This window comes from Dama dama, chromosome 7 (assembly GCF_033118175.1).
Source record: "Dama dama isolate Ldn47 chromosome 7, ASM3311817v1, whole genome shotgun sequence".
Lineage (NCBI taxonomy): Eukaryota > Metazoa > Chordata > Mammalia > Artiodactyla > Cervidae > Dama > Dama dama.
Window position 1 is genome coordinate 30468187 of NC_083687.1, and position 15185 is coordinate 30483371.

Below are 15185 nucleotides of genomic sequence, written 5' to 3' on the forward strand. Positions count from 1 at the left end.
GCCCCTATTTCCCCTCAACATTTCCCTCCAACATTTCCCTCATCTCTAGACAAACACTAAGGTACTTTCTGTCTAAAGGGATTTGCTTATAAACCCTATAAATAAAAGCCAACAATTAATATGATCTTTTATTCTTGTTTTCTTTAGCAGAGCATAATGTATTCAAGGTTTAGCCACACTAGGCATCCATGTATTAGGCATCTGTACTTCCTTCTTTTCATTTTCAAATTATTTTCCAATGCAGGTTTGTACCACTTTTACTAATTCATTCATGAAGGGATGCAGATCTAAGTTATTTCTGCTGTTTGGCTATCATGATTAACGCTGCTGTGAATGTCAGCTACAAACATTGTGGTGTAGACTACCATTTTCATTTCTCCAAGGTAAATACCTAGGAATGGAATTTATGAGTCCTAGAGTAACACTAGGTTCAAACTTGGAAGAACTTCCAGACTGTTTTCCAACACCATTTTATATTCCCACTAGCAGGTTCCATGGTTCTAAACTCCACATCCTCTATGAGGATAGGAATCTTGGTTTCTGAATTTTCAAGGAGGGGAGGTCACCTATGCTCCCCACATGAATAAGCTCTGGGTTACATTTCCTATTACAGCTCATAAGCTTGAGAAAACCAAAGGGAAGATTTTCCTCAGATTTGGCTAATGCCCTGAGGATAAAAACAACTTCTCCCTCTGAAATATTCCCCACATTTATATTTTGGCCTAAACATTGATTCTCTTGGTACTGTGCTTATGGAAGCTTTTTATACTTAATCTATTATTTTTATTTGCTTTCACTGGACAAGGACGCTTTAAAACCAGACCAACCATGTTACTCAAAATGGAATCTCCAAGGCCTATTTTTTTCAATCCTGCTATTTTTCTGGCACCAGGGTAGTTGTGAGAATACAAGTCCACCTAAACCAGTGATACTTTATCTCTTCTGTGAGCCAGTGCTGGTTTGTGAAATGCTTGTTATCAGCTCACAGTAAGAAACAGACAGACATTGAAAGTGAGCATAAGCAAGTAAACTACCTTATCTTGACCCAGACTGGTAATTGCCAAGAAAAAGATGAGCATTTTTACCATGTCATTAGATCTGCTAAGACTATTGGATTTTTACTCCTCATGGACTAGAGATTATAGCTTGGTGTTTAGTACTTTTAAAGACATTTGTGTGGGTCACATGTAAATTGATCAATTTTTTGGATACTTTACCCATAAAAATGCATATACAAAGAAATACAAAAGTTCAGTTCGGTCGTTCAGTCATATCCGACTCTTTGCAACCCCATGGATTGCAGCACAGCAGGCTTCCCTGTCCAACACAAACTCCCGGAGTTTGCTCAAACTCATGTCCACTGAGTTCGTGATGCCATCCAAGTATCTCATCCTCTGTTGTCCCCTTCTCCTCCTGGCTTCAATCTTGCCCAGCATCAGGACATTTTCAAATGAGTCAATTGTTCACATGAGGTGGCCAAAGTATTGGAGTTTCACCTTCAGCATCAGTCCTTTCAATGAATATTCAGGACTGATTTCCTTTAGGGTGGACTGGTTGGATCTCCTTGCAGTCCAAGGGACTCTCTAGAGTCTTCTCCAACCCCACATTTCAAAAGCATCAATTTTCTGGTGCTCATCCTTCTTTATGGATCAACTCTCACATCCCTACATTCCAGTAGTCACTGGAAAAACCATAGCGTTGACTAGACAGAACTTTGTTGGCAAAGTAATGTCTCTGCTTTGGAATATGCTGTCTATGTTGGTCATAGCTTTTCTTCCAAGGAGCAAGCGTCTTAATTTCATGGCTGGAGTCACCATCTGCAGTGATTTTGGAGCCCAAGAAAATAAAGTCTGTCACTGTTTCCAATGTTTCCCTATCTATTTCCCATGAAATGATGGGACTGGATGCCATGATCTTAGTTTTCTGAATGTTGAGTTTTAAGCCAAGTTTTTCACTCTCCTCTTCCACTCTCATCAAGAAGCTCCTCAGTTCCTCTTTGCTTTCTGCCTTAAGGGTGTTGTCATCTGCATATTTGTGGTTATTGATATTTCTCCTGGCAATCTTGATTCCAGCTTGTGCTTCATCCAGCCTAGCATTTTGCATGATGTATTCTGCATATAGGGCTTCCCTGATAGCTCAGTTGGTAAAGAATTCGCCTGCAATGCAGGAGACTCCGGTTCGATTTTTGGGTCAGGAAGATCCACTGGAGATGGGAAAGGCTACCTACTCCAGTATTCTGGCCTAGAGAATTTCATGGACAGTCCATGGGGTCACAGAGTCGGACACGACTGAGCAACTTTCACTTTCACTTTTCACTTTGCATATAAGTTAAATGAGCAGGGTGGCAATATATAGCCTTGATGTACTCCTTTCTCAATTTGGAACCAGTCTGTTGTTCCATGTCTGGTTCGAATTATTGCCTCTTGACCTGCATACCGGTTTCTCAGGAGGCAGGTAAGGTGTTCTGGTATTCCCATCTCTTGAGGAATTTTCCACAGTTCATTGTGATCCACACAGTCAAAGGCTTTGGTATAGTCAATAAAGCCAAAGTAAATGTTTTTCTGGAACTCTCTTGCTTTTCTATGATCCAACGGATGTTGGCACTTTGATCTCTGGTTCCTCTGCCTTTTCTAAATCCAGCTTATGCATCTGGAAGTTCTAGGTCTGCATACTGTTGAAGCCTAGCTTGGAGAATTTTGAGTATTACTTTGCTAGCATGTGAGATGAGTGCTACTGTGCAGTAGTTTGAACATTCTTTGGTATTGCCTTTCTTTGGCATTGCCTAAATTAAAAAAGTTAACATGCAATAAAATGTCAGTATATGTGTATGGGTCCCATGAAGACCCATAGCCACAGGGTCCGTTGTCCAGCATCAGGGCTGACGGCGCTGTGAAGAGTGGTGTCTGTGCTCACCTGCGGGGAAGGGGTTCCTGTGCGGGACTGGACCCGGGTGGGGTGAGGATTCTGTTCCCGGCTGTGCCTCAGGGCTGGTCAGCGGTTTTCCCTGAAATAAACCCCAAACCACAAGTGTGCCTCTCTCTGTTCCATTTAGAACAATTCCAAATCTTTGTTTCCCCACCCAGAACTACCTAAGAATACATGTAGGGAAATCTCAGAGAGCAAGGTTTCAGAGACTTTTCCTTCTGCTTTATTTTGATTGATATACAATATTGAGTCAGTTTATGGTGTACAACTATTGATTTTATACACTTCTGTATTGAAAAATAACCACCACCATAGCATTATCTGACAACTGAATCATGTCACATCATTACCTCTTCTGCATGTGTGGAGAAAATTTAGATCTACTCTCTTAGCAACTCAGAGATTCTATGGTGAGCTGATAATCACATCCTAAATTTTCAGCCTGGTGATAGCACATGGCAGAAACTACATGTAACTCGCACACCAAATGTTTTGTCTTTTTGCTCTCAGGAAATAAACATTGAAATGTGTGTTTAAGATTCCTCCCCACTGATCTTTAATGTCAGTGGATCCCAGTCTGCTCAGGACTGCTTGTAGAGATTGTTACAAAATACTCAGGACTCTTCCCAGATCCCCCATCTCAGAGGGTAGGACACAGAGTCTGGGAATCTATTATGAACAAGCCATACAGGGGAGGCTGGTGCGCGGCCAGGTGGGAATCCAGTTCTGTGTTCTTGCTCTGAAATGTGTGATCTGAAGATCAGCACCAACCGTGCTATAAGTCTATTCCAGACCTTCTGTCTCTAAGAGGAGTGCAGATGAAGGACATTTTTTTATGTCCATCAGGACCCCTTTCCATGTTCCATCTTGACACGGTGTCAGAATGGTGCCGTCTGCTCAGGAGTGTGGTCTGATCAGTTCCCATAGCGCGGGGGATTCAGGATTCAGTCCTCGTCCTTCTGCTTCTATAGCCAATTCTCCCCTCATCTGTCACCTCATCTGTTCTCAAGGCTTTAAACATCATTTATATGGTGTCACCAATTCCATCTATTTCTCCAGTCATCTCACCTAAACCCTAGACTAGTAAACCTAACTCAGTTGCCACTTTCCTAAACCAAATGCTGATGGTGATGCCTCCTCAAATATGCTCCTTCCAGAGTTCCCTCATTTCCACAGTAGGTGTCCCACATGCTTACTTGCAAATCTCAAATTTTGCGGTGCTCCTTCACCCTTTCTCATAAGTCAGATTTACTCCACTAGGAAATGCTGTAAATGTACTTTCAGAATAGATCAAGAATCCACTCACTCTCCGTCATCTTCCCTGCTCACAGCTCAGACAAGCACCAGCATCCCCACCCTGGACCCTGCGCTGTTTCCTAGAGTCTCCTCTACCCCTCCCTCAACCTTCACCTCCTGACTCTGCACAGCAGCCTGACTGATGCTTCTAGAGAGCAGTCATACCAGGTCCTCCTCTATTCCAATCATCCTATAACTCCATAGCTTGCTGAGATAAAAATCAACCCCCTTCTAACATCCTGGAGGCCCACAGGATCTGACCAGACATGGGATCTCATTGCAATTCCTTTTCCTTCAGCCACAGCTGCCTCCTGGCTCTCCCTTGAACACAGACACCCTCCTGCCCTCATGCATTTGCAATGGAGGCTCCTCTGCCTGGAGAGAACCTCCCCTAGATGTCCTTGTGGACATTCCTTCATGTTCTTCACATCTTTACTTAAAGGTCACTTTCTCAATGAGGCCCACTGTCCAGTCTAGTAACACAGCCACCTTCCCTGTCCCCACACACTTATACTCTGGGTCACCTTCCTCAGAGCACTTACCAACCTGTACAGGAAACACTTCCTTCCCTTTCTAGGCTCATAGTACATGCTCTGCCCCTTCTCCTAGAACACACTGCACATCGTGGACAAGGTTTGTCTGTTTTTAGTTCACTGAGTTCTCCTAGATGCTAAAAGATGGTGTCATGTCTCTGTCACACAACAAATATCAGTGCAATGAATAGTTAGTGTAAAGCACTTCCCTATTCTAGATACCGAGTCTTTATTAATGTGACATCAGGCCACATGCTGTCTCATGGCAGTTACAGCACAACATCCATTTGCATTGACCTCAAGGCTGCCTGTAGTTTACTCACAGAGGCTGATTTCACTTCCCTACCACACCAATCAGCCTGCACACCACACACAAGGCTCTTTTATCTCTTTAGGAAAGAAGATCCTCTGCTTCCGGCTCCTATATTCAACCTGCTGTGACTTTATTAGACTCTTTCTAAATCCATGAGTTGACATGGGAGCCTACAGCAGCCTTAGAGGTAAGGGCAGAAGAGGGGGCAGATTGCAGAGAAGAGAAGTCCAGCAAGAATTAAGTCAAGATATGAAACGATTGGGTCCCTCCTCTTTGTAAGTTCCAGCATGTGGTTCCTTTAAAAAGATGGAGAAAAGTTGGAAAGAAGAATCCAGCAAAATCTCTAGAAGGAGGGCAAGAACTGGATGACTCTGAAATTTCTCTCTTGACATTGCTGAGATCCTGTGTGCATGGATCTCTCGGACTTGTGGGGAGAATGACAGGCAAAGTGACCCCTGATGCTGTCAGAGATGGGGTCACCCAGAGAAAAATGAGGCCAGGACTCTACACATGAAATAGAACAGTCAGTACACCAACAACAATAATAGCAATAACTAAATAAGCAAAATATAAACACATTAAAAAAAAGACAGGCGCTAAGGATTGGTCCAAGGCCTAATCCTAGGCTGACTGTTTAAGAAACGCACCCTGCCCCTGGTCCTGGACATACAACAAGGCCCAGGTGACTTCTGAGTTCATGATCACAGGTGCTTGGCAGGACAAGGATTTACTGAAGGGACAAGGACAAAGGAATGGAGAAGAGGACCCAGTCCAGGAGTGACCACGGGCAGCGCATGGGCAGTCCAGTGCATGCCCATCAGGCACTGATCACTGGGCACAGGCCCTGTCCTCACTCAGCTCCTCACAGCCTCCTCCTGGCCCTCCTGCAGCTGACTCAGCACAAAAACATGTGGATGAATCTGGAAAGTTCTCAATGTTTCAATTTATTTCCTCTTTCAAACTTTAGGAATCCTCAGCTTTATTACCTGATACCCCTTCATGGCACTAATTTGAAAGAACAAATTCATATATACAGATTTTATTTTCAGTAAGGAAATATGAGATCATTACTCAGTGCATATGAAGCAGACACGGATTGAACGGCCCAGCCCCGTCTCTGCTGGAACAGGACAGTGGATGAGGGAGGAGAACACAGGTCAGGGTGGGGAGAGGCCGTGGTGGGCAGGGTTGGCCAGTCTCCCCACCTCCTCACGTTATGCTAATAGGAGCACAGACACACTCAGATGCAGTTGCAGAAAGAGGGGTTCTGGGATCTGATGTCACAAATTGGGACCGAGCATCACTCAGTCCCCACAAGGCAGCTGTCTCACACTGTGAGAGAAAAGAATCAGGAACCAGTTCGGGTCAGTCATGTAAGCACTCACATTCTCCACAGCCCCCACATGCTCACATGTCCCACTCAAAGATCACTGCTGCCCAATGTGTCCCCTCTGCCCCAATCCCCCTTCCAATCTAGACCCTCCAGGATCTCACCTTTAGGAATCGTGAGAGACACATCAGAGCCCTGGGCACTGTCATTGCCTGGGGGAGAACAAGACCAGGACGTGGTCAGAACCCACAGGAGAGAAACTAGAGAAGGAACTTTGAGGAGAATGAGCCCCCATGGCCTCCTGTCTGCACCCTCACAAGGGTCTCAGGAATCACCCCCTTCATACTTACTTGCAGCCTGGGTGTAGATCCGTCCTTTTTCACCTGTGAGAAGAAAATATCACATGAGAGGCCAGGGAGAAGGCTGAGTCATGAGACCTTAGAGGAGCCCCTAGTCCTGGATCCCACAGAACTTTCTGGAACTGTGGTCAAAACTCATGATAGGATCAGGAACACAGAGAAGGGAAACGTGTAATGACTGGGCCACCAGCCCTCCTGGAGGTCTGTCCTCAGCAAGGATCTCCCTATGACCTTCAAGTGCTGAAAACCTGGTCCCCAACTGGAATTAGGAAGGCGAAAAATTTCTGTTTCATTTTCATACATGCTTTAGAAAAGCAAAATGTTAGCAACAGCTCCAGACTCCACGCGTGTGTGGAGCATACTTTCCAATAATCAGGCAGGTAAACTTCTACCTGGGCTTGAAACCCCCAGTGAGACAAGAAAACTCAGATCCTCCCTCCCTTCCCTACCTGAGCGCTTTTTCCTCCAGATCACAGCTCCAGCCACCACAGCCACCAAGAGGACAACCAGGCCAACAATGATGCCCACGGTGAGGAAGGAGGTCTGAGGAGGTTCTGTGAAGGAAAGGGAAAGGCCCCTCAGGCTTGAGTCCTGACCTTGCTGAACTGAGTCCTGGAGGACTCCTGCTTTATCTGAGAGGAAGCTCCATCCCATCTCCCTCCTTACCCCATCTCAGGGTGAGGGGCTCCTGAAGCCCCTCGTGCTGCACACGGCATGTGTATCTCTGCTCCTCTCCAGAAGGCACCACCAGGGCCGCCCACTTCTGGAAGGTCCTGTCTCCTGAAGGCCTGGTCTCCACAAGCTCCATGTCCTGGGTCTGGTCCTCCCCATTGCGCTGCCAGGTCAGTGAGATCTCCTCAGGGTAGAAGCCCAGGGCCCAGCACCTCAGGGTGACCTCACGGTCAGAGATGGGGTGACGGGTCACATGCGCCTTTGGAGGGTCTGAGGAAGAATCAGAAAATTTACAGTTTGTGTTACCTCCATGGGACACTGAAGCAGCATCATGTGACCATCCTGAGAAAGGACAGAACACTGATTTTTTTCCCCAGCTTTACTGATGCATACTTAACAAAAACTGTACACATTTAAAGTGTACTACATGTTGCTTTGATATATATCTACACTGTGAAGGTAATTAATGTATCCATCAACTTACCTTATGTGTGTGTCTGTTTGACAGGGGTGATGAGAATGATTAAGATCAATTTTAAAGTATACAATATAGGCTTATTATTAACTATAGTCACCAGGCAGTACTTCATATCCCCAGATGTATTATGAACTTTTTTACCAGCTGAGCTATGGAACATTCAAGACCATGGTGTTGAAAAAAGCAACACAAGAGCTAGATAACAGCCTCAAATCAGAGATCAGGGATGATCTATATTAGTCCTTGGAAATTTCTAGAATGAGAGACTAGGATAGGAGCTCCAAAAATGGGAGGGGGAGAATACAGAGTGGTGGAGGCTGAATGACTCAGAAAAGCTGGAGTCAGGCCTCCTTAGATGCTCTCAGGGTGAGATCATGTCTTGAGAAAGAAAGTCATGGATCACAAGATGGTGGCCAGGGTCAAAGGGCACCGCTGACCAGCTATTTCAGGGATGATTTGTTTCCTGCTTCTTCCTCAAAGACAGTGGATTCCTTAATTGTCCTTCAGAGAAGTGCGGCCACTGGTGACTGTCTTGTACAGAATATGAAAACCTGGGCGGATTCCTCGCTCTCTTGAGAAGAACCTGGGGCGCTGTTCCCTCAGGGACCCCGTTTTCCTCTCCTCGTGGGAAGCCAGCTCCAGCCCGAGGGGAGATCAGGGAGGCCCCGCGCCCCTCGTACCTGCGCGCAGCAGCGTGTCCTTCCCGTTCTCCAGGTATCTGTGGAGCGACTCCACGCACTCGCCCTCCAGGTAGTTCCTGTCGTGATCCGCCTGACCTCCTTGCTCAAACTTGCGCTTGGAGATCTGAGCCGCCGTGTCCGCCGCGGTCCAGGAGCGCAGGTCCTCGTTCAGGGCGAGGTAATCTCTGCCGTCGTAGGCGTCCTGCGAGAACCCGCGGAGGAGGCGCCCGTCCGACCCCACGTCGCAGCCGACCATCCACTGGAGGGTGTGAGACCCTGACCCGCCCCGACCACCCGCGGTGATTAAACCCAAACTGAAAATGAAACCGGGTCAAGTCCCGCCGGCTCCTCCCGGGTGGGGGTGCCGGGCGTGTTCCGCAGTGTTGGGGTGACCCTCGGACCTGCAGACTCGGGGCGACCCCGCCGGTCCCTGGGGATGGGGGTCGTGACCTGGACCCGGGCCCGCGTCGCTCACCGGCCTCGCTCTGGTTGTAGTAGCCGCGCAGGGTGTTCAGGTTCACTCGGAAACTCTGTGCGGCGTCCTTGGCTCTGCGCGTGTTCCGATCCCAATACTCGGGCCCCTCCTGCTCCACCCACCGCGCCCGCGGCTCCATCCTCGGATTCGGGGCGTCGCTGTCGAACCGCACGAAATGCGTGTCGTCCACGTAGCCGACGATGATGAAGCGGGGCTCCCCGAGGCCGGGCCGGGACACGGCGGTGTAGAAATACCTCAGGGAGTGGGAGCCTGGGGGCGGGAAGAGGTGAGATTCGGCCCGACCCTCCTCCCGGCGCGGGTCCCGGGTCCGAGATCATGAGGGCGGGAGGGCGGAGGGGGCGGAGGGCCACTGAGATGGAAGTGGTCGAAAACCGGCCCGAACTTCGAAAGGGGTAGAAAGGAGGGGTCAGGAAGCAAGAGAGGGACAGGCCGGGACCCGGGAGGCGGCGGGCCTGGGCAGGGGCGTCGGGGTCGCTCCGTCCCTGGGTTAATGCCCCCCAGACTCCCGAGCGGTCCCCTCGCCCTTCCCCGCAGAGGCCGTTCCCTCCCGACCCTGCACTCACCAGCCCGGGTCTCGGTCAGGACCAGGATCCCCGAAAGGAGCAGGAGAAATGTTCGCGGCCCCATGACTCGCATCCTCTGGGTCCGAGAAGAAGCAGTCTGGGCGAGTCGGTGGAGACTTTATAACCGGGATCCGCGGAGACGCTGATTGGTTTTTCTAGAAACCGGGCACCCAGTGGCAGTGAGAACTGGGGCCGCGTCACGAGTGTCCAGGCAGGAGGGCTAAACACAGGTTGTGAGAGCGAAAGTGAAACCCGGGGAGACGGGGAATCCCCAACAGGGAGCGTCCCAGCCCCTGACTCCGCCTTCGACCCTGAGATCCTGAGCGGCTTGAGCTCCAGGGTCCTGGGACTTTGTCCTGATCCCTCCCCTCCTGCTAGGTAGAATGTTCAAACTACCCAATAATGCACCCATTTCACAGGCTAGCAAAGTAATGCTTAAAATTTTCCAAACCAGGCTTCAACAGAACCTGAACCCTAAACTTTCAGATATTCAAGCTGGATTTAGAAAAGCCAGAGGAACGAGAGATCAAAGTGCCAACATCCCCTGGATCATCGAAAAAGCAAGAGAGAAACATCTACTTCTGCTTTATGGACTGTGCCAAAGTCTTTGTGTGGATCAAGACAAACAGTGGAAAATTCTTCAAGAGATGGGAATACCAGACCACCTGACCTGCCTTTTTGAGAAAACTGTGTGCAGGTCAAGAAGCTACAGTTAGAACTGGACATGGAACACAGACTGGTTCCAAATGGGAAAGGAGTAAGTCAAGGCTGTATATTGTCATCCTGCTCATTTAACTTACATGCAGAGTACATCATGTGACATGCTGGGCTGGATGAAGCACAAGCTGGAATCAAGATTGCCAGGGGAAATATCAATAACCTCAGATATGCAGATGACACCACCCTTACAGCAGAAAGCAAAGAGGAGCTAAAGAGCCTCTTGATGAAAGTGAAAGAGAAGAGTGAAAAAGTTGGCTTCAAGCTCAACATTCAGAAAACGAAGGTCATGGCATGTGGTCCCATCACTTCATGGCAAATAAATGGGGAAACAATGGAAATAGTGGCAGACTTTATTTTTGGGGGCTCCAAAATCATGCAGATGGTGACTGCAGCCATGAAATGAAAAGATGCTTGCTACTTGGAAGAAATGCTACAACCAACCAAAACAATATGTTAAAAAGCAGAGACATTACTTTGCCAACAAAGGTCCATCTAGTCAAAGCTATTTTTTCCAGTAGTCATGTGTGGATGTGAGGGTTGGACTGTAAAGAAAGCTGGGCACTGAAGAATTGATGCTTTTGAACTGTGGTGTTGGAGAAGACTCTTGAGAGTCCCTTGGACTGCAAGGAGATAAGCCAGGAAATCTGAAAGGAAATCAGTCCTGAATATCCATTGGAAGGACTCATGCTGAAGCGGATGCTCCAATCTTTGGCCAGCTGAGGTAAAGAACTGACTCATTGAAGAAGACCCCTATGCTGAACAAGATTGAAGGCAGGAGGAGAAGGGGATGACAGAGGATAAGATGGTTGAATGACATCACTGACTCGATGGACGTGAGTCTGAGCAAGCATCCAGGAGATGGTGATGGACAGGGAGGCCTGGCATGCTGCAGTCCATGGGGTCACAAAGAGTCGGACATGACTTAGCAACTGAACTGAACTGAACTCTCCTCTGAGAGCTCTTTGTCCCCCTGTCTCCCTGAGTCCTAGCTCTGGGGCTGTTTGAGATTTTGTTTAAAATATCTACACAATCTTACAAATTAGTGAGGACCCCAAGGATAGTATTATGTGACCACTTCTATGCATATTTTCCATACTACGAATAATACACTTTAAAGATTATTGTTTCTTTATTTAGAATAATATTAATAGAAAGTTTAGTAGCTCAGTCGTGTCCAACTGTTTGCGACCGCATGCATTGTAGCCTACCGGACTCCTCTGTCCATGGGATTTTCCAGGCAAGAGTGCTGGAATGGGTTGCCATTTCCTTTTCCAGAGGATCTTCCCAACACAGGGATCGAACACGGGCCTCCCACATTGTAGGCAGATGCTTTACCATCTGAGCCACCAGGGAAGTCCTAAAGGCTGGTTATAATATTAATAATCAATGTGTTTAATATGAATAACTAGTTCCCAGAATAAAAAGGGTAGGGAGAAGCATAGAGCTTTTTACATTGTTTCCAAGTATCTTTCCTGTCTCTTTCACCAGAAGATCACTGGATATTCAGGTCTGCGTTTGCATTGAATCTGTTATTTTGATGGTAGTCTGTGAAAGTGAAAAAGCCCGCACATATGTAGGAATAAACTTTTCAGATAATTGCGGATGTTCATCTTGGATACAAAAGTAAAACTATACAAATTGTAGTTTCTCAAAGGTTTTTTCTGCAGTGGATCTGAAACAATATCACTGACTATTTTCTATTCTGTTATTTTAAAATCCATATGCCTATCTTGCTCTTTGAACATCTCTTGTACTAATACAAGATTTTTACAAAGTAATACATTGTTTCACTAAATTATACAGATCTTTCTGCTCATTCATTCTTTCAGGAACAGTTGTTTTCCATGTGAAAGAGGGTAGTTCAGAGCACACAGAGTTTTTCCTTGGGCCATAAGACTTTGAAATTTAGTAGAAGTGCTCCGTGTGTACTTTCCATGTCAACACAGAAGATGCTTTCAAAATGTGTATTTAAGAATGATGATTAGGAAACATAAGCATTTTTATTTACTTTATTTTTAAAAATTTATTTTATTGAAGGATATTTGATTTATAATGTTAATTTATGCTGTACAGCAGAGTGATTCGCTTATACATGTGTATATATATATATATTCTTTTTCATATTTTTTTCCCTATTTTTTTTTTCACCATTTTTTCCCATTATTAAGGACAGATAAGAATTTTTAATGTGTCATTCTGGATGTTTTAAAGGAAACCTGATTATTGGTTTTCTTTTTTTCTACAAGAAAGCTTTGGTGAAAGTAGTTACTAGTGCAGTTTGCTACCACAGTCTGTTACTGCTAAGTGATACATCAAAGCAAATGTCAACATAGTGAGAAGTCAAATAATATCTGAGTGATGCTATGAAAGTAGTTTTCACTTCAGGGATCTCATGAAAGGGTCTCAGTGACATCAAGGGTTTCACAGACCACACTCTGAGAACTGCTGTTCTGAGTGAACCAGGGTGTCTCCCAACTGATACCTACCTTTGCTTCCTCTTCATTTTGGAAAATGCTTTTTCCTGAGCTGAACTCCCTGCCCCCTCAAACTTAACTGAGGGCCCTGCCCCTGGGCACCTCTAGGAGAGAACTCACCCCCTAGAAAGTGATGCCAGAGAGTGTCCTCAGTCTGGGAAGGGAGGTGGGGGGACAGGTGTTTCCCCCTTGGAACTGGGGACAGTTTTCACCTGAAGGTGCCAGACCCACTCATAACCTAGTTTGACTTTGTTACACACCAGCTTAATATGTATTCATATTCCAGACAGAAATCTGACATAGTGTCTAAGAAAAGTAATATTGGCCCTTTCATCTCACGTGGTCTGATGCACATGACTTGAGGCCAACAAATCATGAAGAGCAGTCCATTCCAAGAGAACATTCTGTGGTGAAAGAATTGTTCTATGTCTGTGCTGTCCAGTCAGGTAGCCAGTAGCTACATGAGGCTATTTACATGTTAAAGTGTCTGTTGTGCTGAGCACTTTTATTTATTTTAATTTAAATAGCAATATGTGGCTACTACCTAGCATATTGGTCAATGCATATCCAGAATGTTGTTAATTAATCTCCTGTCCTTTTCCCCTAAAAGATACTGTGTGACTCATTAATGCACATTAAAATAATCTTAATATTGAAGTCTTGGATTTGTCTGTGCAGGTCTTAGATATAGCTTTAAGTACAGCATGCTCTGAAATCTTCTTTAATGTGTATTTTAACAGATAGAGTGTTCCAGCATTAGCCAAACCATGGTTTATCACCATAAGGTCATAAGTGTTCAACATTGCCCATCACTAGATATAATCCTTGAGCTCTTGGTGTTTTCCTTAACTTGGTAAACATAGGGGCACAGAGAAGTCCTCATTTAGCCCAAGAGGATGTGTTTATTGAACACAACAGATATCAATACTTTGTGGGACTTGTACATACTTGTAAAGTTGTGAAGCAGAAGATACAATGTTAGAATCCACCACCTTACTACTTTTTACTTACTGCTCCTGCTATACTTTCTTCCCAAATTCAATCAGTTCTGTTTCCCTTCACCCTTGGACCCCTCTCTCTAAACAAAAATATACATAATTTTTTTTACACTTGTGGAATGAACAGTTTTGTGAACCAAAGATTCAAATCATCAAAGTATATAAATCTTTACTATGTCAATCAGACACTCACAAGATACAAACATATACCCCTATTCCAGTGCAGACACATAAAAATTTTTGGCAAACAGGTAACATCTCTCAATGTTCTTCAGCCAAAGACCACCAGGAGCAAATCTGTGGGCAATCAAGATGGATTTATACTGGATACAGCGAGGGAGATCACAGAGCATCAGGGACAATGGTGTCCTTGTAAGGTGTTAGAACATATACAGCCAGGAGTCCCCAAACTCTGAGCTTGGACCAGTACCTCCTATCAGATCAGTGCCAGTATTAGATTAGAAATAAAGTGTACAATAAATATACTGTGCTTGAATCATCCTGAAACCATTCCTCCCATCCCTGGTCCATGAAAAATTGTCTTGCATGAAATCAGTTCCTGTTGCCAAAACGTTGAGGACCGCTGATATACAGGATGTGGGCTTTGATTCTGAGAAGCATCTATCTATGCAAGACTGGCTCACTCCAGATTGGGTGTTGTCCGGAAGCGGGGGCAATTCCAGGACTGGGCACCTCATGAGCCTCTGCTCTAGGGAGGGCAGACTAGAGCGAGGACACAGCGGTGACTGGGAGGAGGCGGTGGTCTCTGGATCAGATCAGGGGGAGGTTTGGTACATGGTGAGGGCACAGGGCTGCCTGGTTGGTCTGAGCTGGTGCAGAATGCCGTCGTGTTTTGGTTTTGTCTCTCTGTGTCATGCACTCAGATGTCCTTGTCTGATGCTGATCTTCTGTGAGATGACTTATGTCCAACAGGAGAACAACACAGATGGGTGGTGAGCTCCAGCCCAGCTAGAGGATCAGAATGTACATCCTAGTGTATGAGCTGAAGGTGATCTGTCAAGTGTTTACAAATGTAAGGGATTTTTAATCCCCTGTAATTTTTGAAAGCATTTACCAGCACACAAGAGAATTGAAAAGATACTCAAGCCTATACAAAAATAAATAATTCATGTTCTTCCCCTTATTCCCCATTCACTCAAGTCCTCTACTCAGAAACAAGTGTAGTTAGACATTTTTCATTTTTCTTTCTAGAAAAGTATACTGTACATTAATGAATACTGTTAGGTCAGTAGAAGAGCACAGGCCACAGCCTGGGAGAAATTATTATAAATTCACTTATCTGATGAAGTGAAAGAAAGAAAGTGAAGTCACTCAGTATTGTCTGACT

At 45.8% G+C, this 15185-nt stretch overlaps 2 protein-coding genes across 5 annotated transcripts in view; both read right to left on the reverse strand.

Moving 5' to 3' along the window:
- Positions 1-6090: 6090 nt before the first annotated feature.
- On the reverse strand, positions 6091-9801 carry LOC133059725 (BOLA class I histocompatibility antigen, alpha chain BL3-7-like). 3 transcript variants are annotated; one of them, XM_061147248.1, is made up of 8 exons: positions 9646-9801; positions 9062-9331; positions 8587-8862; positions 7423-7698; positions 7206-7310; positions 6748-6780; positions 6562-6609; positions 6091-6399 (listed from the first exon to the last, which is right to left on the reverse strand). In XM_061147248.1, the coding sequence occupies exons 1-8, from the start codon at positions 9716-9718 to the stop codon at positions 6395-6397; spliced, it is 1086 nt and encodes a 361-aa protein (XP_061003231.1). In that variant the 5' UTR covers positions 9719-9801; the 3' UTR covers positions 6091-6394. The 3 variants fall into 3 exon arrangements, with proteins under 3 accessions (XP_061003231.1, XP_061003229.1, XP_061003230.1); XM_061147246.1 differs by lacking the exon at positions 6091-6399 and having other exon boundaries at positions 6473-6609; XM_061147247.1 differs by lacking the exon at positions 6091-6399 and having other exon boundaries at positions 6473-6609; positions 8587-8788; positions 8988-9331.
- Positions 6091-15185, reverse strand: part of LOC133059723 (BOLA class I histocompatibility antigen, alpha chain BL3-7) — a 141269-nt gene continuing 132174 nt past the window's right edge. For both annotated transcript variants that reach the window (XM_061147244.1, XM_061147241.1), the window contains exon 8: positions 6091-6399. In XM_061147244.1, coding sequence (XP_061003227.1) covers positions 6395-6399 — 5 coding nt within the window. In that variant the 3' untranslated portion in view covers positions 6091-6394. The remainder of the gene's footprint in view (positions 6400-15185) is intronic.

Bases quoted from the DNA above. Each gene is read 5' to 3' on its own strand.
- LOC133059725 (XM_061147246.1), bottom strand. From the start codon at position 9,718: ATGCGAGTCATGGGGCCGCGAACATTTCTCCTGCTCCTTTCGGGGATC. The intron at 7,311-7,422 runs GTAAGGAGGGAG...TTTCCTTCACAG, and splicing joins GCCCCTCACCCTGAGATGGG to AACCTCCTCAGACCTCCTTC. The intron at 6,781-7,205 runs GTAGGGAAGGGA...TTCTTCTCACAG, and splicing joins CTGGAGGAAAAAGCGCTCAG to GTGAAAAAGGACGGATCTAC.